Genomic DNA, 23,492 nt, shown 5'->3' with positions numbered 1-23,492 from the left:
AGCCTCAGTTTCTCCAAATGGAATGCCCATGCTGCTTAAGAGAGCAGGAAAGACAACACTGGCATGATGCCTCCGAAGAGGTCACGACGTACAGACAAGAAGCTCACTAGGCAGGATGCTGCAAGAAGCGTGCACGGGAACCAAAGCCCCTCAACACTGGTGGTCCAAGGATGTGCCCTGAGTATCCAAACACATTACGAGCTGGTGATATAAAAGGCTGCAGTCTGCAACCCCACGAAACCAGGATTCAGATCTTCTGACATGGCCCAGGTGTCCTCAGCTCTCAGTCCTACCCCATCAGCTCCAACTCCCACTTCCCCAAACAGGGGTTGATTTCTCTCACTTTACACTAGGACGGAACTGCCATCTCAGCCCTGCCGCTTCCCCAGGCCTTCAGTTCTTTTTATTCTCTTCATAAGGAATTGTCTTGATACAGAAATCACTATATTTCTCTGGAAACAGAGCTATACATCTCACTGCCATCCAAACTAAGGATGTCGGGGGCTGCAAATCTGTGAGAAAGCAACAAAAGAGAATAAAAAAGAATAAAAGTCTCGCCTAAGCTAGGCTATAAAGATATTTGGGCTAAACACGAAAAGCAAGTTCTTACCTTATGCAGCGGTGGATTTTGAGATATTAAGTCAAGCAAAGGTTTATCAACAGGATTGTCAAAAGGATTCTGTTGTATAGCAGTCTCTCATTATATCTGTACCTTTGCACTTTGACTTCTCTGAAGGGTGAAGCAGCCTCGACTGTCCCTTCACACCTTCGTGGTTTGAATTCCCAAAATAGGGACAGGGAGCTGTGGAATCCATGTTGATATATGAGGTCTTGCAAAATGCCTCGGTATAGATCACCCTCCACTATTCACAGAACACCAGGTTGGAAGGGACCTCCTCAAGGATCACCTGGTACAACCTTTCTTGGCAAAAGCACAGTCTAGACAAGATGGCCCAATGCTCTGTACAGCTGAATCTTAGAATCTTAGAAGCATCCAACGTTGGGGAATCCACCACTTCCCTGGGGAGATTATTCCAAAGTCTGATTGTTCTCATTGTGAAAAATTTTCCTCTTGTGTCCAATCAGAATCTCCCCAGGAGTAACTTCTACCCATTACCCCCGTCTTTTCCATATAACTCCTTGTAAAAAGGGAGCCTCCATCTTCTTTGTAGCCACCCTTTAAGTACTGGAACATGGTGATAAGAAAGCATGCATTCCCTGAAAATACATCAATGAGAGCTACCCTTCCCAAGTGATTGGCAAGCTGTGTCCCATCTGTGTAGGAGAGGTGAGGAGTGATAATCGACTGTACAAGACGAACTGTTTCAGAACTCAGTTGACAGAAGAAGACTAACCAATGAAATTAAGTTTTGGTAAGTAAAGGTCATTTCAAGCTGGATCTTTTAAGAAGCTCAACAACAACAAAAATCAAAAGGACACTGATGCATTATGCAGTCACAAATTCACAGTATTGAAGCCCATCTACCCAGTGGGCTCAGTAACCTTGAATACTGAAAGCATCATCCATTTCCATAGGTCATTCTACTCTTTGGCGTGATCACCTGGACTTGTTTAGAGCCATTCCTGGTTACAATTCACAACCAGACTAAGTACGAGAGCTTCAGACCTGGGTAGAGCACCTGACAGTACCACTGAAATTTCTTCGGACATCGATTGCGATCTCATATTTGACTGATAGATCTGATGAAAATTGCCTTGGCCTTCAAGATCCTCTTTCTACTTTTAGAAATCATCCAAAAGTAGAATTTGGAGAATTGACAAAAGATGAAAAGAAGCTTGAATTGCACTGCAGAATGAGTATCAAGCCTGGACTTATCTTTCAGAGAAAAAACCCCAAAACTCCTAGCATGCTACAAGTACCTTGCTGGATGGCATACAAATCTAACATAGGGAAAACAAGGCAGCACTGAGTGTGACGGATCTCCCCAGAAACCACATGGGTTTGGTCACAGACCGAATTCTCAAACTCCAGACACTTGCTGGCTCTTAGATGGTGAAAAGCCATTGGGACCATCCTTCACTGCAGTCTGAAAGCCCAACGTTGGATGTAGCTATCACACCTCTTAATTTTATGGTGTATCACAGCGGTGGTACCTGTCTGTGTGAACACAAAGAACACATGGAACAGACAGCAGTGGGTCCCAACACCAGGGCCCAAACTCCTCCTGCTTGCCTGTTCTCAGCCTGGCTCTCACGTTCTCCCTTGTGGCTACATTTCACATGGGGCCATCTCAGGGGGTCTCTTAATATCACCTTTCCGTGACAAGGTGTTAATGCTGACAACTTTTGTGCAGAAAAGATCCAGTGACTCTGGCATCAGAGACAAGACGACAGTGTTGATTTGAACTATGCTTCCACGTTGTGTAATCACCAGATGTGAAGCCTGGGAGCTGACCAGTGCAGATCTTTCAGCTCCTTTTTTGGAAGTGCCATGTCCTTTGGGTCAAAGCTGACACATGAACTCTACAAGCAGATATCAATGATGTCATATAAAGCCTGTACTTGCAGGTCCCAAAGGAAAATAACCATCAGGAAGAGCGTGCACCTGAGTCAAGGCAACATCTCACCGTGAGGGAGGCAAAGCCATCACAGAAGCAGCAAGACTAAAGTCCTACCTGCTTAGGGTCTCAAAGCCTTGCTTGAACACTGTATCACTGATGCCTCTTTTGCCCTCACTCTTTTTTGAATACAGCAGAGCAGCAAGGGGGGAAAGTACAGGTAGCCAAACTGAATACTTGCCATGAATAATAAGAGGGCACTGAGGAAAGGTGGCAATAGTTGCCTGCTTCACACGTTCACTGAGGAATTTGTGTGGCCCCAAAACACGTTGCTATTCAAAAAGAAGTCAGACTGAATCCCTTCCAACATATATTCAAGGAAGACTGGGGGAATCATCAGTTGGATGGATAAACAAGCAGAAAACAAGCTGACAGAGCTAATGTAGGTTAGAAAACTCAGCAAACAACGCTCATGGGCTCAAAACCAGAGACTAATGCAGAAAGTCTTTGTTCTCCATATCCTATCTGATAGCACCAGCTATACCAACCAGATCCTCTACCAGGAATTCATCTCTGTCCCTAACTCTCTGAAACATTTAGCAAGACTTACCTCTTCTCCCTTGCTGGCTTATTTTTTGTCTGCTGCAGGAAAGCCAGTTATCCCACCCATTCCCACAAACTGCTCAACCAGAACAATCAGAAGGGACACCCAAGAAAACACAGATGTCGGAAGCAAAACAGATCATTAGCCGTATTCTGCTGCTCTTCAAAAACTGCACTGTATACAGAGTTCTTCCTATACCCACATCAGTACATTTTTGTCTCTTTTCCCAAAAGAATCCATCATCTGTTCCACCTCTCCAGGAAAAACGGTTCTCACCATTTCCAGCAGCTCTCTTGTGGAACCCTGTCTATTCCAAATCAGTCCTGACACAGGCTGAGTACAGACTCTGAACATCCTTGCCTGCTCTTAAGCCCTGTATCATCTCTCTCCCTCCTCGCCCCAATTTACAGAAATCCAGCAAGATGCAGCTAATTTATGCAAAGCCTTGAGCCCTCCCAAGCAAAGTACTAGAGCCTGTACTACAGAAACGGCAAGTCCCTGAGGAATCAGTAAGAACGATCAGGCAGGACTCCTGAAGCCACCAGACAGACACTCACGTGGGGAGAGTCTTTAGCAGGTTCTCACGTAGCTCCAAAGTCACCAGGTTTGCCAAACTGCAAGAGAAAAGGGAGCGAGAAAGCCAGATTCACTGAATAGGGCTTCAGGGATGCAAGGACCTGCTCATAGCCCTTCCCTTGGGACCACCCCTCATGGCCTGCACAAATGCATGTACGTGAGTGCGTGCACACGAATGGCGATGACAGGGGAAAACAAAAAACAGAGGATCTTAAATGACTTCTGATGAAGGCGGCTGCTTATTGCAAAATCATGGGGAAACAACACCATGCCCAAACTCGGGACAAGGAAACATGGTATCACATACAGGACTGACTGCCCAAAAAGATAAAATCCTTCATGTGTAGAAAGCCAAATCCCATGGGAGGGGCACTGCACCCCATGGGCAAAGCCCCACAGGCTTTGCCTTGGCCTTTTGCTGGCAGCAGAAATCATTTCATCGGACAGACCACAACTGTTTGGAAAGGGGCAAATGGGCACTCATAAAATACGTAATGACTAAGGATTTAAGAAGCCTGGAAGCGCTCCTTGCCTGGGCCAGAGACCACAGGGGAGGAGAAGCAGATGAGACCAGGAAAAGAACCTTTTGGAAAAGGTTGCCTTTTAACAAGAATACTGCCTAGAGGTGCTCACACAGTGCGTTCAGTACAGTGGCAAGCTGTACCTGGGACGGCACGCTCTTCCCCTCCAAGTCCTGCTTGTGTTGCACTCCACGAGCGTGGTGTCCCCACCCCAACCCTCCTCCCCGCTGTGAGAGCAGGGGCATACTCACTTCCCAATGTCATTGGGGAGGCTCTGCAGGGACACATCATTCAAGGCCAAATGGCCCAGGCTCCGAAGCTGCGTGAAGCCCTCTGGAAGCCTGTAAAAACATGACAGGACAAAACACCATTGATTCTGTGTACAAAACAAGCTCTAAATTCCTCACTTAAATCCCCCAAAAGACAGTCTTATCCCAAGTGGTATCAACATGTAGAAAGGAGAAGAGAAGGAACCAAGTCTGACCCTGGCTCTGATCCAGGATATGCCCCGTTTCCAAGACAATACTCCCTTGCACCAGAGCCACTATATGTCCAAGTGTACCAACTCGGCTCTGCAGTACTCAAGCACAAATCCCAGACTAAATTATGCCATGTGATCATTTAAAATTGGAAGCAGGAGGGCTACCAAGTAATCCAGATGCCCATCTAAGGACACTTGTGCAGATGACACCGCAGCATTCCCCAGGATCCATTAATACCATTATAACAGCTCCAAGGTACCACAGAACAGGGAAAGAACCATGAAAAGGAGAAATCCTTTGCCGTTCACAGGCAGTTCCTGAAGGTTCCTTGCCCCACTGCTCACGACACACATTTTACAACTCTGGGCCACAAAAAGACTCTGACAAGTAACTTCCAGTGTAGAAGTGCTGGTCATTCCTGTGGTACAGCGATTCTCAGGACTGAAAAGCTTGTCCCGTTCTGGCAGTGTCTGGCACCACGAGAGGGAAGCAGAGAGTTAAATCTATTTAAAGGGCAACGTGGGCAGCGCCTGCCCAGGAGCAGGAAGGGCAGCAGGAATCTGGAGTCACACTGGCATCTACAGGGACCTTGGCAGACAATGCATCAAGACACCAGCGCCTGAAAGCGTGGTTCGCCAAGGCAGAGGAGCCACATGTAAATTCCCAAAACATTACGGATTAAGAGCTGTAGAGACAGAAGATTGAAAAGACAAGGGAGAGACCCCTATTCTTGGACGCAGCTCTGGGCACTGCGATACCAGGGAAACCGACCAAACACAAAGGACGGCCACCCTAAGTTATAGATAAGATGACAGGGAGCAGAGGATAGCACGCAGGCTTTTCCCTACTCCTCTGCAGTACAACCAGCCCACATCCACTCTGGATTGTGCACCAGGGTGAAGGGGTGGGGAGGGAGTAACAAACTTTCTCCAAGAGGACAAAAGTCCTCACCGTTCACACCAGTGCCAAGAGTATGACTAAAGGCTCATCGATCCAAGCCACAGGTCCTGCAGAAGAGGGAGCACACATCAGCTCTTCCCCGTGCCGAGTGCTCCATCCGTCAGGAGAGCAGACATCTGCAGGTCTTGGCAAAGGCAGGGTGACCCTGGGCCTTGACTTCAAGGGAAGACAATTACAAGATGAAGACCAAAGAAAACTAGGGAGAACGCGGAACTTCAACTCTTGTTCTCAGCTGGACAAAAGTGTTGCCTACCTGGAGAGAGGATTCCCACTAAAGTCTGCGATTTCCAGGGATTTGCAGAATTTGATGCTTTCAGGAATTTCTGGAATGTCTGGAAAAAATATGTGAAAGAAAAAGAGAGGCTCAAGAGGAGCGTGTCATGTGGAAAACGAGTCACCAGGTAATTGGTGACAGCCTAAGACACAGTAAGACAACCACGAGAGATCACTCTGCAGGACTGTGAAAGGGCGCTGCCTCTTCCAGAACATGAGTGCACAGGGTAGTACTACTACACAGAGAGAAATAAGGCTGTGGGGCACCCACTCCCCATTTTGCTTTGACCTTACCATTACGGGAGATGTCCAGTTCCACCAGCTGCATGAAGTTGGCAACCTCGGGGGGAAGTCTCTGGATTTCATTGTCACTCAGACCCAGCTTGCGCAGGTTCAGAAGCCTAAAGAAAGGCTAGGAGAAGAGAGAACAAAACTGAGTCAGCAGCAGTTCTGTGGGAAACCTGTCCTCTCACCTCAGGGCAAACCCGAGCAACCACCCCTGGAGACTACTGCCTTCTCTCATAACCTCTGTCCAGGTGAGGTCCTCAAAGTGCAGTCACTGCACAGATGAGAACCCCGGTTAAGGTCTACAAGAGAGGAGGGTGAAAGAAGAAAGGCATTCAATGAGTTTAGCTTGAGGATTCATTTAACATCTCTATTATCCCACTGCTCTTATCCCTCCCTTGTAGGATACAAAATGGATATTCCTTGTTTCCTAAGACAACGGTTCATCTTAGGCATGCAAATACCAGCATCATGAGGAAGTGGCTATGAAGCAGTTCGCTGCCAGAGACTAGTGTTTATGAGTCTGGTCCAGAGAAGCCAACAAAGGAGAACCATAAGCGGACTTCCAGCCCGAAGTCCTGTCCCTGCTGTCATACGCATCTGCTGTACAGTACATTTTGTCAGGACATCAGTGACAGGTCCCTACACCAACGATGGAAGTGTTTGTGGCACTCATACCAGAAAAGAAAAGGAGCGGGCAAACTATCTGTAGAGCCCACGTAACAAGGAATTAGAGAAAGAAAGAAAACTGCTTTCTAGAAACACCACAGTCAGAGAAACATTGACTGGAAGGGACCTCTAGAGGTCTCCTTGTCCGACAACACCCATCGTCTTCACACCTACCCTTACTCTCAGAAGCCAATTATATTAGCTATAAATGGTAAATAACAACATTAATCAATCATACTCTTTCTAGACATCAACAGCCTCTCAGTAAGTTTACTAAACACGACATACTATAATTATCAACTGAACAAATCTTGCAGCTGCTTCTAACTATTGTTGGACATAGGATATGGGACAGGACGGAAACCAAGGCCGTGGTGTTTGCTGCATTTCCTGGATCGTTTCAGAGTGCCTGGGAACAACAAACAAATAATACCGGACCACTGCAGAAAATGAGACACTTTTAAGAAGTTTACTCATAACCCACAAATAGATAAAGGCAGAGACTGTTGCACAGACATGAAGCAACACTGTGTCTCTGATGATGTGTTTGGGTTCTGCCACAGCACAGACAAGTGCTCCGTCACCTTTAACCGTTTATGAGTTTTAGACGGCCAAACCTCCAGAAGCCAATAGCCCAGCCCACGACGCAAAAGAAAGTAGCAATGAAGCTCGGAGCAAACTCAGGTCTACGAAGCGACACGCAGAAGCCACTTCTAATCCACGTAACCATCGTGTCTGTCCTACGCCGGAGGCAGAGAGGGTTACAGCACCCAACAGAAGATGTAATTGCAGGATTACTTACAGATCAGAGAAGGGCCCAGAGAGTCAGGGCTGCTTACACAGACCACACTGAGAAGGACCAAACAAGAATTTGAGCTCTGAACCTTCTTTCTCAGTTGCCTTTCAGTAATCCATCTGCATCAAGGGCTGGACCTCCCTCCCCAGGAACAGCTGTTGGGGGACTGAGGTTTGCTCTGGTTCGGGGGTGTGGTGGCACAGACCCCCCTGGGCCACGTCACCATGTCAGGAGCAGCCAACGTTGTGTTCTTGCCTTGGCCACCAGCACAGGGGGCTGGGGCAATCTGGCACTTTCTTATCTTGGTTGCAAGTGCAGTGAGTTGGGACAATAGGGTACTTTCTTCTCCTGGTCACAAGCACAGTGAGCTGGGACCATCAGGCACCCCCTCACCATACCTGGACCTCTTGCTGCCTGGATCATAGCTGCTCTGGAAGGTACCAGAATTACCCGACAAGACTGTGGCCGAAATAGAAAAATCCTGACCACCTCGCAATCTGAAGCAAAACCCTTTGAGCTCTCCAGGATCGCAGCAGGCTTGACCCCGTATCTCCCCCTGCGATGGGACGCCTCTCAGGGCAGATCTTGCGAGGATACTGAAGTGGAGATTTCGCGATGGTTTCACAGATCATCTGCTGACAAGTGCCGACAAAGGAAAAGAGTGAATAAGTCACTACTACTGGATTTCTCGAGGTTTCAAACTGGTACTTTTGGTACCAGTAAATTACCACGTTTTGCCAAAAGAGAAACAATTATATAGGTTAACCTCTATATCTGCTTGTGTGCCTTTGTATGCGGGTGCTTCGATTTAGGAAACTGTCATCTCTTGTGCGAAGCTTGCCATTTCCGAATCTTTAATAAAGTCACTGTGTTGATTATAGTAAATTTTATTAAATCGCCTTGATAATCAGCTGAGGATTAAGTATTGTTAAAAATCATACAACCTAATCCTTTGTTAATAAATCTTAAACTGCTGCTACCTCAAAGTCGTGCAGGATCCTAATTCGACCTTCACGACCTGGTGGGACACCCCCAACTGTCATTCATAATATTGCAAAGAACAATAATACAGACCAGAGGAGGGGCAAGGAATTAAAAGGTGACGCACAACATAACCATGAGAAGACAGACCACAGAGCAAGTTGCTCGCCCTGCTAGAAGGGATGGTGACGAGGTCTAAGAATTTAAGAATCTTGAGAAGTTTCTCTGCCGAAGATCAAAACCTCTGCGTTTTCCCATAGAAAGGTCTCGGTCAGGAAGCACTGCCGGGTGCACGTTGAGGGACTGATGAACAGGGCAGGGGCTCTGCTGCGCCGAGGACATCGTACTGCCACATCACCCCCATACTGAAAGGGAGAAAAGCTCTGGGATCAACAGCAGGGACGTAAAATTCATACTCCTGATGTCCTAAAGTCGGCCAGGAGACCATATTCAGTAGGATAAGTGAAAGAAGAAGAAAAAGTCCTCCTAACACTGAACAGCGCAAGTTCTTTTTAATTCAGTTTATCTAATGCAAATCAGTTTGATAAGAAAGGAAGTAGGTGAAAGTCTAAATGACAACAAAGGTTCAAGCCAGAGCAGGAGGTTTAGAGACTTGATTTGCTATTGTTTCCTAGATCCTTCTCCTAATTTTAGAATGCAAGGAAATTCCAGGCAAGACATTGTGTTGACCTGCTGGAGTCTACAAGTTGGAAAATAACAAAGGGACCAGAACATTGATAGTCCAAACTTCAAGCACTTCTGCTGACAAATTTTACGCGGTCTCAAAATAGATATGCACACTTTTTAAAAAAAAAATTTTAGAATAAACTGGAATAAAATCACGCTAGATGTTGCACTGCAAGATATATGGGAAGCGTTTATTGACACAATGAGATTTAAAACGTATCTGTGGGGCAAACTGGTAGCTGCGAACATTGACTTCAGTTTTGCCTACAGTTAAGTTTTACTTACTTAGCAAAAGCAAAACAAAAGCAAAAGCATCGAAAGCAAAACAACACAACACCCCTTTGCCACAGCAGTTGTATCCATGCAGTTTATTGCCATTTAACAGAACAAACTGCGTAGCAGGCCTTTTACTGGCATAAAACCACCTTACTGAAGATAATCAGAACCTACAGACGTGCCTGTGAAGCCAAGCGCAGACCAAGCCTCGGAATCGGCCTGTGACAATCTCACAATTCTTCCCATCCAATTACCTGTGCTTCAGGGAAACATCTACTAAATGTTCCAAAATACCTTGCTCTGTATGCTACTTTTTTTTTATATCACTTAAACAGCATTTTTTCTCACCCAACTTTTTCTTTTTTTAAATAAAAAAGGTAACCAAAAGTCTGCAGAACCTCACAGCGCCAACAGACTATTATCAGATCTGTGCACAAATTTCCATTCAGCAAACAGCAAGACGACGAGATCGAACACCCCACTTCTTCACAGTCAGCTAAGCTGGACTTGAATAAAATACTTTGGTGTGACAGAAGTTCAAACTAGTTGAAAGTCACCAGTGGAGGTCACAAAATACAAATGCAGAATTACAGCATTCCCATGCAAGAATGAGGATTTTATATTTGCAAAAAAGAGCAGAACCCAGGTAAGGCAGCTGTGCTTCCACAACCAGTCCCGGAGACCTCACGGCCGCTGCATCACAATAGATTCATTTGTGACACTGGAAATGGAGAACAAATTAATTTTAAATTTGTTACTGGAACTAAAAGTGAAAACTTAAGCAAACGTGTCTTCAGAGACTGGCAATTATCCCTTTTTCTCATCAATGTTAACCCTGTTTCATACAGCTAGCAAAAAAAAAAAAAAAAAAAAAGCCACAAATTTAGCACCACACTGAATATCTCTATTGAGATGAAACATACACAACTTCAAGATTTTCTGAACATAAAAAAAAAGAAAAAAAATCATCAAATCCGTATGACCTAGATCCTTCATCGTCCAAACCAGACTGATATAAGATCAAAAATACAAGTTTGAAGAAAAAAAAATAAGCAGCCACCCTTCACTGTTCCCTGGCACGCAAGGAGCCTAAAGACCACACAGAGCAAACAGGGATCGGTGCAAAGGACCCTGGCGCGCAGGAATCCAGCCAGCTCGGAGCACGACGGAGGTCGGCACAAATGAAAAAAGGCTCAAGCAAAGAGCGAGGTATACTCATACACCAACAGCACTGCTGGGTAACTACGGGGAGGAAAGACTCTGGAAGTTAGAATAGATTCCCAAGATATTTTGCTGTTGAAGTATGTGAACGCTTATGGGATGGCCAAGAGGGAAAACAACTACAAAATTGTCCTGCAAATAAGATTCAGGGGGCATAAATTCTTACAATATCCAGAGCAGTGCAACTGCGATATAACAGACTGGAAACACACAGGTCATTGCTCTCAATGTACTGACCGGCCGAAAATCAGTGAAAGGTATAAAAAGCCTATAAAACACTATAAGCCTTAAGATAAGAAGTACTCCACAAAATTATAGCACCCCAAAAAAGACAGAAAAATGTGCAATACAGGCTCTGCAGCATGTTTTCAGCTGTAACACCCTCATTCAGCAGCCCCCTCTAAAGACGAAAGCAGGCAAACGTATGAGAAGTCATTCAAGAGTTATCTATAATTTCTGAAGCAAAATTGAATTGCTTCATTCTCTTAAAAAAAAAAAAGGCAACCTAGATCCATGGATTTTTCAGTCAAAAGGTACAAAGAAGTAATAGCCTTCTAATCCTTTGTATATCACAGACCTTTACCACAGAATCATGAAATTCAGGGTGGAAGGAACCTCGGGAGGTCTCTAATTCAACCAAAGCAGGGTCAGCTATGAAGTCAGACCAGGTTGCTCATGTTGCCTAGTCAAGTCTTTCAGAACCTCCAACGATGGAGGATCCAAAAATACTCTGGACCCCTGGGTCCACCAATTATCCTCACAGTGGAAAAAGCTTCCCTGTACCCAGCTAGAAGCACCCAGTTCAAAGACACGCTGTGCCTCTCGTCCTCCCCCATGCACCGTCTCCCTCATAACCCCCCTGTACGCACCGGCAGGCTGCTATGAAGTCCCTCTGAAGTGGCGTCTGCTCCAGGCTGAAGAGGTCCCGTTCCTGCGGCCAGCCCCTGTCCACCCCACAGACTCTCTCCTGAGCTCACACCAGCTCGGTGATGCCGTTCTTGTATTGCAGGGCCCACAACGGACACGGTACGGAGGTGTGGTCTATGAGGGCTGAGCAGAGGGCAACCATCATTCCCCCATCTCTGGGGATGCTCCTCTTGGTTCGCCCAGTATGCTGTTGGCCCTCCACGATGCCAGGGCACCCTGCTAGACCCTGCGAGGAGCTGAACTCTATACATGGACTGAGGATGAAAGCTGAGCACTTTCGGCACAAGGTCCAACAGGAAGAGTGGAGAGGAGGTGGTCATGTACAAAGAACATTATCAACAATAGTACATGCAACATAAAGTCAAACTCACCAGTCCATTTGCATAACCAAATAAAAAGCCTCAAACATCCCTTTTTGCTGTTGGAAGGCAAATATTGAAGTGTGCAACCAATATAAACAATGGAAGAGAACGATCAAAACTTTAGGAGACCCCTGACTGTAACAAACATTGCACAATTAACCCACACCAGTCACTCGGAAGCTACACTTACGTGAGTTAAACAGCCACCTGCTATCAATGGGTTGGGTTCCCAAGAAACTCCAGGTAAGCTAACTGAGCACCCTGAGCTATTTATTCTACTCCTGTTAGAGTACGTGACACCTGCTTGTCAGCTAGGTTCAGCTAACCACAACTAAGCTGGAGAGACTTTACTTTTGTCTTAACAATAACTGATGCCTCAGCAACTTCAGAAGACCCACTTCGATAGTGAAATATGATTATATAGGCAGAAATGAGAAAGGATGAAACCCCAGTAGATTATTAACGAAACTCATGATTCAGACCACTGCCTCTGGAGTAATTTTATAGGAGAAAAACACCAGCCCAATAGAGCAGAATCAGTGCTACGACAGTCAAAACTATCATCATTGCAAAGGGAAAGAAACATCAGCTTCAAACTGAAGCCAAGCAGAGCGCCATCCTGACCTCACAGCGCTCATCTTCAATGGTTAGGTCAGTTCTGCTCAAGGAACGTTTCCAAACAGCACTCTGTGGTTTTATTTGAGGTTATCCAAAGAAACAATAACAGGCTCAGCCAGTTTATGAAAACAAGAAACACTGGTAGTAACAAACACAGGCTTCATTTGGCAGATTCACCTTTGGCTTCTGCTGAGGAACTGAAATACCTGTGTGTTGAGAAAGTCCTGAGCCTCACGTACTGACGACGAGGCCCACGGATGTAGGACACATTTCTTACTGATAGTGCAAGGATGCCTGACACTCCACTTTGCAGAGCTTCTCAGCCACTGAGACCCAAAAGCACAGAAGTCCCTGATCCCATGGAGTTCATTACACATGAAGTGTTTTGCCTGCACTTAATTTATAAGCCAGGTGAGCCCACGGCTCCAACTTTGGTCAAGGGAATACTCCTGCCTGGGAAAGCAGAGCGAACCCAGGAAGGAGGAAGTACTCACCTGATTTAGAAATGAGCTTCGGGCCTCATATCCTCAACATGTCACGACTGCTCCCCAACAAAGCAGATGGGTGGCACTAGAGGTGGTGCTGGCCAAAATTAAGAGGGAGATGCCTAACTCCTGAGTAGAGACAGTCTGACAGTCCCCTGTATCCCTTCCTCATCCACTATGTCAGGAACTCTGACTGTCCAACCCCCAAACTGGCTCCATGAGTCACCTCCTGTTCAGCAAGAGAGGGAGCGGAGCCACCACCGCCTTCACACCCAGCCTCCATCAGCACCAGACAGGCATCTCGCTGCCCACAGACACTAGCACTGAGTAAGCTTCTAGAAAGCCCGTGTCTGCAAAACTGCAAAGGAGTATGTAGCAGGACAGTGAGTGAGGGATGCACATTTCCAAATACAGCAGTTTACTCAAAAAGGCACCTCGCACCATGGAGGCAGGTCCATCAGAACCACAGAATGGTTGAGGTTGGAAGGGACCTCTCAAGATCAGCTAGTCCAACCTCTGCTCAAAGCAGGGTCAGCTATAGCAGGTCACATAGGGGTGTGAGCTCGGGTTTTGAATATCTCCAAGGATGGACGCTCTGCAACCTCACTGAGCAATGTGTTCCAGTGTTTGATCACCCCTTCAGAAGAAAAAAAAAAAAGCTTTTCCTTATGTTTAAACAGAACGTCCTCTATTTCACTCTGTGCCTGTTACCTCTTGTCCTGCCATGGGACACTACTGAGAAGAGTCAGACGCCATCTCCTTTGTTCCCTGACGTCATATATACATTGGTAAAATTACCCTGATCCTTCTCTTCTCCAGGCTGAATGGTCCCAGCTCTCTCAGTCTCTCCCCATATTTCCAGTCTCTTAATCATTTTGTGGCCCAGTGAAGGACACACTCCTCTATGTCCATGTCTTCCCCGCACCGGGCAGCCAGTCCGCCAGACGTGGTTTCACCAGTGCAGAACAGAGGGGAAGGATCACCTCCCTCGACCTGCTGGAAATGCTCTTCCTAACTGCTGGTCAACTTGTGGTCCACCAGGATCCCCAGTGTTTCTGCTTTTTGGGTGGTCAGTCCCCTGCTTGTACTGGTGCACGAGGTTATTCCTCCCCAGGTGCAGAAATTGGTATTTCCCTTTGCTGCACTCCATGAGAACCCCGTTGGCCCATTTTTCCAGCCTGTCAAGGTCCTTCTGCGCAGCGGCACAACAATCCAGTACCTGCAGAGTCACACGCAGCATGTACATACACAGCAAAGTCACAAAGGGCCCTTGTAAGCCCAGTCTCCTGTCTATAAGAGGCCCTAGAGAATGTCTGAAGGAGGTTCCATCCTCCTCTCTGCAATTAGCATGCCTCCAACTAAGTTATGTTTCTTCAGCTTACTGATGTGACGTACTTTCTCCAGATCTCAATCCTCTTTGACTGTTGATGTTCATATCTGTAAAGCTCCCAGCATTACTAGTGAGGCCGCGTGGCAAAGCCCCAGCACATGAAACAAAGGTTAATGGAGCTATTAGGTTAGCCCGGAGAGCCAGATAGTGATGCTGGGAATTTGGACACCACCCCCAAGGGCTTTCTTTCTGCTGGAAAGAAATGCTCAGCAGAGCCTTGCCTCCTCCCCCTGCTCACTTATTCAGTCAGATCAAGAGGTGGAAAACAAAAAAAAGAGAAAGGACAACGGATAAAAGGATCAGAACAAACCCTCCGAGCTACCACTCAACTATGCTGTTTCCCAGTAACAACAAAATCCTGAGAGAAGGCCTGGAAAGCCAACCATTCCCTACATGGGATTAACGGCCACAGAGCAAGCCCGGCTTGGTGGGGCCAGCAGCGCCGGGTGACCCCAGCCACCCCCAACTCTTCAGGAGGTACGGTGGAGCTGGCCTGGTGCTCTGGCAGGAAGAGGGAAAGCGCTTCAGTCCGGCATGACCCCAGCAGCCTGACGAAGTGCAGCAGCGTCAGGGACACCAACCCACCAGGACCACTGAGCTTCCCATGCAACTGGTGGTGCCCACAATGCTGGCATCCAGCCTGCGGCAATCATGGCCAGAGTCCCTGCGCCCATCTGTGGTCCACACGATGGCTACACAAGCTCATAATGTCCTACAGCTCCCACCCTACCTGCAGAAAGACGCACCTTCACAGCCAAGCAAGCGGAGAAAGCCGTGTGGGTGCCGAAGCCTGGGTCTTGGAAAATACCGAGTGCTTCTGCACACAGACTGCTCCCCCTTCCAGGCCAGCCCACGTTAGCTTCACAATGCTCTTCGCAGTATCACAGAATGATAGGGGTTGGAAGGGACCTCTGGAGATCACCCAGTCCAGCCCCCTGCCAGAGCAGGGGCACCCAGAGCAGGTGGCACAGGAACGCGTCCAGGCGGGTTTGGGATGTCTCCAGAGACGGAGACTCCACCACCTCTCTGGGCAGCCTGTGCCAGGGCTCTGCCGCCCTCAAAGGAAAGAAGCTCCTCCTCATGTTGAGACGGAATGTCCCATGTTCAAGTTTGTGCCCGTTACCTCTTGTCCTGAATCTTCTGAATCTTTGCTTTCTTGAGATTTGCGTGAAGTAGTCCCATGCCTCTGGACAGAGGCATTTGTCCTGTTTCACATCCCAAACATGCCTAATCACAGGGGAAGGGGACTAGGACATGAGGGTCTCGTTCCCCAGCATCACCTTGCTGTTCTCCTCTGACAGCCAGCCCCCACACTCCCTCCTGTACCTGGAGGAAAGCCATCTCCACAGTGGCCCGGAAGAGGGCAAACAGACACCTGAGCTCCTCTACCAGTTTCTCCAGAGAAGAAATCACAGAATGACAGACTGGCAGGGGTTGGGAGGACCTCTGGAGATCATCTAGTCCAACCCCCTGCCAAAGCAGCGTCACCCAGAGCAGGTTGGACAGGAACACATCCAGGTGGGTTTGGAACATCTCCAGAGAAGGAGACTCCACACCCTCTCTGGGCAGCCTGTGCCAGGGCTCTGCCACCCTCACAGGAAAGAAGTTTTTCCTCATGTTGAGATGGAATTTCCCATGCCCCAGGTTGTGCCCGTTACCCCATGTGTCCTGTCCCCGGGCACCACTGAGAAGAGTCTGGCCCCATCCTCTTGCCCCCTGCCCTATAGCTCTTGCTGAGCACTGATGAGATCCCTCTCAGCCTGCTCTTCTCCAGCTGAACAGCCCCAGGGCGCTCAGTCCTTCCTCAGCAGAGAGGTGCTCCATTCCCCTGATCATCTTTGTAGCCTCTGCTGGACTCTCTCCAGTAGTTTCCTGTCCTTCCTGAACTGGGGGTCCCAGAACTGGACGCAGGACTCCAGATGCATCTGGAGCCACACTGTTTGGCAGCACAGACAGCTCGCAGGGGCTGCCGTGGTGCCGGGACCCCTGCTGCAAATGGCAGACAGGAGGGGGGCAGCTGCCAAGTGCCATCAGGCTGTAGGGACATCTCTCCCCTCAACCAAGCGTGCTTTAAGCTTCAGTGAAACACACTCATAAAGATGGGGCATTTCTCAAGGTGAGACGGCCACAGCACTGCTGAGGGGAGCAGGATGCATGCCAGAGGAAGAGGAGGAGTCAGACACCCAACTTACACAACCGTAGAACCACAGCAATCTTACACGTAGGCCAACATCTTTGAAATAAGGCGGTGACAATTTATACATCTCGAGACCAGGAACTGGGACTATGCTATAAACACGGTCTTCACACTGGAATTGCACAAACGCTTCTGCAGCCAAAACTATCAAGGTGTTCCCAAGCTCTGCTGGCCACAGAGGGGGTCTCAGACGTCTCCTTTTCCTCAAAAAAACCCTGTGACAACAGGCTGCCTCAGAGACAAAAGCCCAGAGGCAGAGGTGTTTGGACCAGGTGATTTTGCTGCAGGGACTGAGCACACCAACAGTACCTGCTGCGTTACTTCTCCTCCACTATGGGCTAAGGGGACCCAAGGCAGAGGTTTCACTCACCTTCACGATCCTGGACGTGCCAGTGATAAGAATAGGTCTTCCTTACATCTCATTAGTCTTAAGAGAATTTCAAGACCAACTGTCAGACCTTGCTGGTAGAGTCCCACCGCCTTCAGCAGGACAGCACATGTTTAATTAAAGGCAGGATCAGACTGCGTAGCAAGGAATATAATTACAATTCTCCTGGTGATTCACGAGCAAGAGGAGGGCCTGGCTTCCCATGCCACCACGGGCTGGGCTGGCAGCAGCATGCAGCAGAGCTCCATGGTGGTCCCCAACCAGAACAAGTGCACAGGACTCTCACTGCGGGCCGGAGGGGTCTGTCAGCAGCGAGATGCAGCAGCTCGGGCAGCTCCTCAAAATGCTCACAGCAAAACCAGATCACAGATTTGAGCCTGGTGTTTTATTCCCATTTTTCTGGTGAAACGCGGGCTTGACATCTTAAGCATTGCCCATGAAGGAAGCAGAGGCTCTGCGGGACACGCGTGACTGCCTTTCCACTCTTGGAGACCTACAAGCAGGAGAAGGGTGAACAGAACCAGGATCCCTCCTTTTACATCTCTGATGAAAGAGTGAGCTGATCTGTGACGACTGTGCCGGCAGGATCGCCTGTGGGGAAAGCCCGCTGTATGAGAGGGACTCCAGCGGTGCTGGAAGCAAAAACACTTAGGAGCCGATCAGCTCCAAGGTTAAACTCAGTCCTTCCAAGTCACTCTGCTCAAAGCCAACACCTCACAGGTGAGGCCACAGAACCAGAAAGACGTCTACCCTGCAGCTCAGGCAGGACACCCGCCCCAGCACAGGAGCCAGCCCGCTCCCCACAGAGCCGGGCACCCGCAGCGAGCACCAGCTGCAACACCGGAGCGGTGAGCTCCAGGCACGCCTCTGCCTATATGGAGAGAAAACAAGATATATTCCCAGAATAGCTAGATTCAAGAAGAATCACTCTGCCTGACATTTAGTGATGGTAACAGAGTTAAAGGTAGCAGAGGCGAAAAAAGTGATGGCCACTGCTGGGAGATGAAGAACCCCAGTCTGGAGATCTAGCAGTGGCGGCAGTGCTGCCAGTGCCCAGGCAGAGCCTGGTGCAGCCACCTGGAGACTCAGCCTGCCCCACTGAGCAGGAGTGGGACAAGATCACAGGACACAGACCCATTTCCCAGCCCAAGGAAGGGATCTTCCCAAATAACTGGCTCCAACTATAGCACTGTTTCATCCTCCTTGCAGCATTTGCCACAGATGCTGAACTGGCTTTAGCCTCTTCTGGCCACAAGCACGTTAATCACAAGCACCTGAAAGGCAGCAGAGTCCCCACGAGAAGCGGCTGATGCTCCACAGCAGACGAGCACCAGGCACAGCAGCCTCCGGCCAAGCTGGGGTTCACAGCCCAACGGCCACGGGCAGCCCACCCTCCCTGTGCTTCAGCAGGGACGGCCAAGGGAGGGGTCTCCTCCCTGCAGCCCCCAGACTGTGCTGTCTGGAGGAAGGGAGGCTCCTCGCCTGCCCACCCCAGGCAGACCAGGGCGAGGAGGAGAGGCAGGGACGGGCCTGGCAGGGCAGAGCAGGGCCACCGGGCATCATGAACACCAGCAGCTCCACATGCCCCCACCACGGCAGAGCCCAGAGCCGGGAGGAGACCGACCCTGCTCCTTGGCTGCCACCACACAGCCCTCCCCAGCACAGACTGGCCGGATTTCCGACTATTTAACCCCACATATCAGGCCCTGAGGAATGCATTTCAAACATATAAAAGTACTTAAGTGTCAGGAACACATTCCAGCTAAGACAAAGCAAGTTGTCTCCAAGCCAAGGGCTCACCAGCTGCTTCTTCACAGGCAGCGAAGTGGGGCCTGAGGAATGCAGTCCCCTCTGGGGCCGGACGCTGCGCCCCGCGGACAGGAGGCAGGAGCAGGGGAATCTTGGGTCCGCACGCAATGACAAACGAGTTTGGGGGCCGCAGAAAGGAAATCCCCAAGCCAGAATTACATCACGACACCACAATTAACACCTCGCTCTTGCAAAGAGCTTGCGGGGGGTTTTACTAACTGCAGCCATTCTTGGTCAGGCTGCACCCTAAACACACGCAGCACCCTACGACGGCCCGAAGAGAGGGCCCCTCAACGGAAATGGGAGCACAGGCGACCTCCACCCCAGGCCCGCAGGGGGAGAGTGCACGTCCAGCAGCATTTAACATTTAAATGCAGCAAAAGCATTAATCTGGAGAGATCTATTAAGATCATTTCATGGGACAGCATTCTGGCTACAGGTGAAAAAGCAAACACTAACATACGCCAAGTACTATCCACAGACCTCTCCCCCTTTCTTATCTATTCCACCATTTATCTTTCCCCACCCAGCCCCTCCCTGGCATACCAGCACCTCAGGAACAGCCTTCTCCAGTGAAACAGAGTGACCTGATCCACCAATCTAGCCCTCTTCTTCTAAACCATCCTCTGACCAAAGAAGGGTCAACTAGCAATTACAGAAAAGTAATTTACTTATCTGTAATGCCACAAATATTAGTGACTGGGAAAACTGCCAAGAGTTATACAATAACCTGTTCCCATTGTTTCAAAGAGGATTGTATTTTCTTGAGGTGGAAATCATATCAACCTGTAAGTTTATACAACAAATGCATCTCCAGCACTGAGAGGCACCATAAAACAAACAAACAAAAAAACCCAAGCAAATAAGCTCTAACCCTGAAACTGGGAAATCAAGACACAGCAGACAAGATCAAGTTTATTAATTGGTACAGAGCAAGGTGTTCAGACTACGCAGACTGACTTGGGGCTCACGGAAGCACATTTGGGGGACTGGACAAGTCTTAAAGACGAGTTAAGTGTCCCTGTGTGGAAGGAGATGGCAGGAGATTCTCCGACACAAAAGACACAAACAACTCCTCTGAACAGGAAAAGTACAAAGAATAGGAAGGTGCCAAAGCAGGTCCCAGGGGAACAGCTCAGACATACACCATTAAATACCCTGAATGAGAAATGGAAAAAGGAGGGGTCAGAAACCGCAAAGAACCTTGCGATGCAAGAGCTCTGCAGGTCGTCACATCCCTCCACCTTAGCACACGGCATCCCTTACCATCCACCACGCTCCATCACCACTCTCCCCTGCCTCGGCCCAGTTTCCATCAGCGGGATGGTGCAACAAGGGTATGAAATCCAGGAATAGTGAGGGGAACACACATAACAGGTCAGAAGAGACCTGAAGAGGTTAACCTAGTTCTGCCTTTAACTCTAACCATCAATAAAACACCGCGTAAATCATTCCTGGCAGGTATTCAGACAACAGCCAAAGGGAAGAAGGAGAGATCTCGGAGGTGCAAGCAGATCGGGTAATGAGCAAGTGCCCTGTAGGGCCACTGTGATATCACATTTACGCTTTACAGACAGCGTCCTGGAACACGAGCAGGGGAGGTGACCCTGTGCCAGTAACTGCCACCGAGGAACAGGAGGAATCCCAAAGGTGCAAACTCACTCGAGCAGCCAACGTAGCAGCCGATGCACCCAAAGACATGTAGGATGTTATTAGCCACACGGCAGAGACGTATCCAGAGGTTTACAGTCAGCTGAACGCAGGGAAAGACCAAGTAGGTGCCTTCACTGATGACCTCCCTACATCGTACAAAACCAGCGTGGAGGAAGATTTGGTGAGAGGCAGCACCGTTTAGGCCATAGTCATCTAAATCTTCCCTAATTCTTTGCTTCACTGAACCTCCTTGCCGCCCAAGCATGCCTTTTTACCTCACTCTTATACTCGTGTGAACTATCTCCAAGACCTGGGCTCCTTTTGAGACCCACACAGGGCAGCACGCCCACACGTTGTCCAACAACGAAGCCGACTACACACCCTGGAGCTCACAGAGAAGTGAGTATTAATAGTCAATTCTTACTTGTCGACCTTAAAGCATAAAAACACTTCCATGCTCCTCTTTCCTGCTCTCGTTTGTATGTCCAATAACTGTATGTCCAAGAGTTTTGTTAGCTCTTTTTTCCACATCTGAGCCTATACTCAGCTGTTATCACTCCAGCACAAATCCTAAATCCCCCTGGTCACCACCCAGGATTTATAAGACAGAAAGTTACTGAGCAGAGGGAATAGGATGAGAGTGAAATAGCCCACATTTATTTCACTTCTGGGCAGCAGCACGTAAAAAATACCTGGCTTTTGGAGAAACAAAACCACATGCATTTGTACACATTAACGCATATGGCTCCTGAACTCCTGGAAGGAATAGAGAGGCATGCCAACTCTGGGCACAGGTCTCATAACAATCAAGTTAAACCAGTTTCTTGACTGGTTTTGTTAAACAAATGCAGCTTGCAGTTTTGACAAAGCCTGTGATGCAAAGAATTCACATGCAGAGCAAGAGAAGGTGCCCACCAAACACTCAAGCAACACTCAAGCCTTGATGGGCACCAGGTCCGTCTTTACAGGGTGAACCAGGGAGGAGTCCAGGCACTGATGATCCGTGGCTCCCTGACTTTCTCAGGGAAGGGCTATTAGCGTGGAGAGATTAAAAGGCACAGCTTTACTCCTCCATGGAAGTAAATAAAACTCCAGATCCTCCTTGCAGGGCCCAGATGCCAGGAAATTAAAAGCTGCTCTTAATTAGCTTTGCGAGGCCCCACCTTGTCTTGGGAAAGTGACAAACACGGCGCTCGGGTTTTACCCTGCTCCTGCAGCAGGATCCCAGGCTCAGGACAAAGGACACCGATGCTCTTGCCCCAGGCCAATGGCAGCCAAACAGGAGGAACCGCTGGAACCCAGACTGCTCCTACCAGCCCAGGAACGGCCCTGCCAAGATGCAAATAGCAACAAGCCAGGACAGGAAGGATCCTGCACCGGACCCAAAAGGCCTCCTCTCCCTGGTGCTCTGGCTAGGTGTCCATCTCTCAGAATTTTCAGTGCAAATAACAGCTCACCAGGCAGCAGGAAAAAAAAGCTTTCTGCACTGGGCCAAATTTATCACAGGAGCTTTAGTAAGGAAAAAGCAAGGCAGAGAAACTGTAACCCCTCCATTAGACAATCCTAGGGCTTGCCTCCTCAGCACCACCACTGTTCAAACACTTGCTATCATAGAACTGTGGAATGGTTTGGGTTAGAAGGGACCTTAAAGATCACCTAGTTCCAACCCACCTGCCATGGGCAGGGAAAATCAAACTTAGCTCTCCACTTTCCTTCTTCTCCCTCTCTGCACAATCCCTCAGCCTGCCTCCCCACCTCACTACACTTCCCACCCAGGTATCCTTCACGCAGAAGGTCTTCAGCGGACCTGTCCCTCTGCACACTGCTGCTGACACAGAGGAGAGGTCTCCTCCCTCCTCCGCGTTGCCTTGCTCACGGTTTTCAGCCCCTGCTCAGCTCCACCCTCTCTTCCTCCTAACACCAGTCCTACGAGCTCTGCTCCACCCAGGTTTCTTCCGACCTCTCCCTTGTGCCTTCCCATACTCCAAACCCGAGCACTCCTCTGAGAACCCATCGAGAGCCTGTTGATCGCGCTCCCCTCCTGGGCTGTGACCGGCTCTGTCCACCACCTCCAAATTCCTCCTCCGAATTCCAGACTGCCTTCATTCCTTTCTGGCGAGACCTGCACCTCTGAAGTGCTCACAGAGGGTGGACTAAATGAGTCAGGTGGTTTTTGTAGCTCTAATGTAATGATTTAGCATGCTGTACCCTTGAAACCTATATCCCTAGCTGAAGGACCTGCTATTTACCCTGCTGCTGTAGTGTGCTACACACTCATGGTCCTGCAGAAATCACTTTATGCAAGCCAGGTAGAGCAGAAGTCAGTGCAGAGCAAGGCATTCCCTCCTCTGGAATTTGGACACCCTCACGAAAAGCATGGGGAACTTATCAAATGGAATTTATCATTTTCCATTAAATCATGCTGTATCACCCTGGCAGCAAATCCCTGCAACAAGGCAGCAGATGCTCCTAACACAGATTTAATCTATCACTTCAAACAACCAGAGTATAGCCACCATAATGAAAAATCTGGATTCAAAACAGGCAAGATTCCACATGGGACAAACAGAAGAGAAGCGAGAGCAGACAGAAGAGTATTTGGCAGCGCAGGACGGAGAGGAACAAGGGTTCACTCCTACAGCTTGGAGGAGAGAGTTCAGGGGAGCGCGTGGTGTCATTCAGAAGCAGCTGGCGGATCGGCTAATCAGATCAAGAGCAAAGCAGCAGCAGGAAGGGGACATGGGAAGAAGTTCTGCTGCAGAAGAAAATGGTGCCACAGAAAGAGCAAGAGATCGCCAGTGTTTCTGGACTCT

At 48.7% G+C, this 23,492-nt stretch overlaps 1 protein-coding gene across 34 annotated transcripts in view; it reads right to left on the bottom strand.

The window, feature by feature from the left end:
* SCRIB (scribble planar cell polarity protein) overlaps nt 1-23,492 on the bottom strand; it is a 118,084-nt gene that overhangs the window by 90,610 nt on the left and 3,982 nt on the right. For all 34 annotated transcript variants that reach the window (XM_063327741.1, XM_063327749.1, XM_063327743.1 and 31 more), the window contains exons 2-5: nt 6,230-6,347; nt 5,916-5,994; nt 4,472-4,561; nt 3,681-3,737 (exon numbers count right to left, since the gene is read on the bottom strand). In XM_063327741.1, coding sequence (XP_063183811.1) covers nt 3,681-3,737; nt 4,472-4,561; nt 5,916-5,994; nt 6,230-6,347 — 344 coding nt within the window. The remainder of the gene's footprint in view (nt 1-3,680; nt 3,738-4,471; nt 4,562-5,915; nt 5,995-6,229; nt 6,348-23,492) is intronic.

Source organism: Chroicocephalus ridibundus, chromosome 2 (genome assembly GCF_963924245.1).
Source record: "Chroicocephalus ridibundus chromosome 2, bChrRid1.1, whole genome shotgun sequence".
Classification (NCBI taxonomy): domain Eukaryota; kingdom Metazoa; phylum Chordata; class Aves; order Charadriiformes; family Laridae; genus Chroicocephalus; species Chroicocephalus ridibundus.
This window is presented reverse-complemented; position numbering and strand designations above follow the sequence as displayed.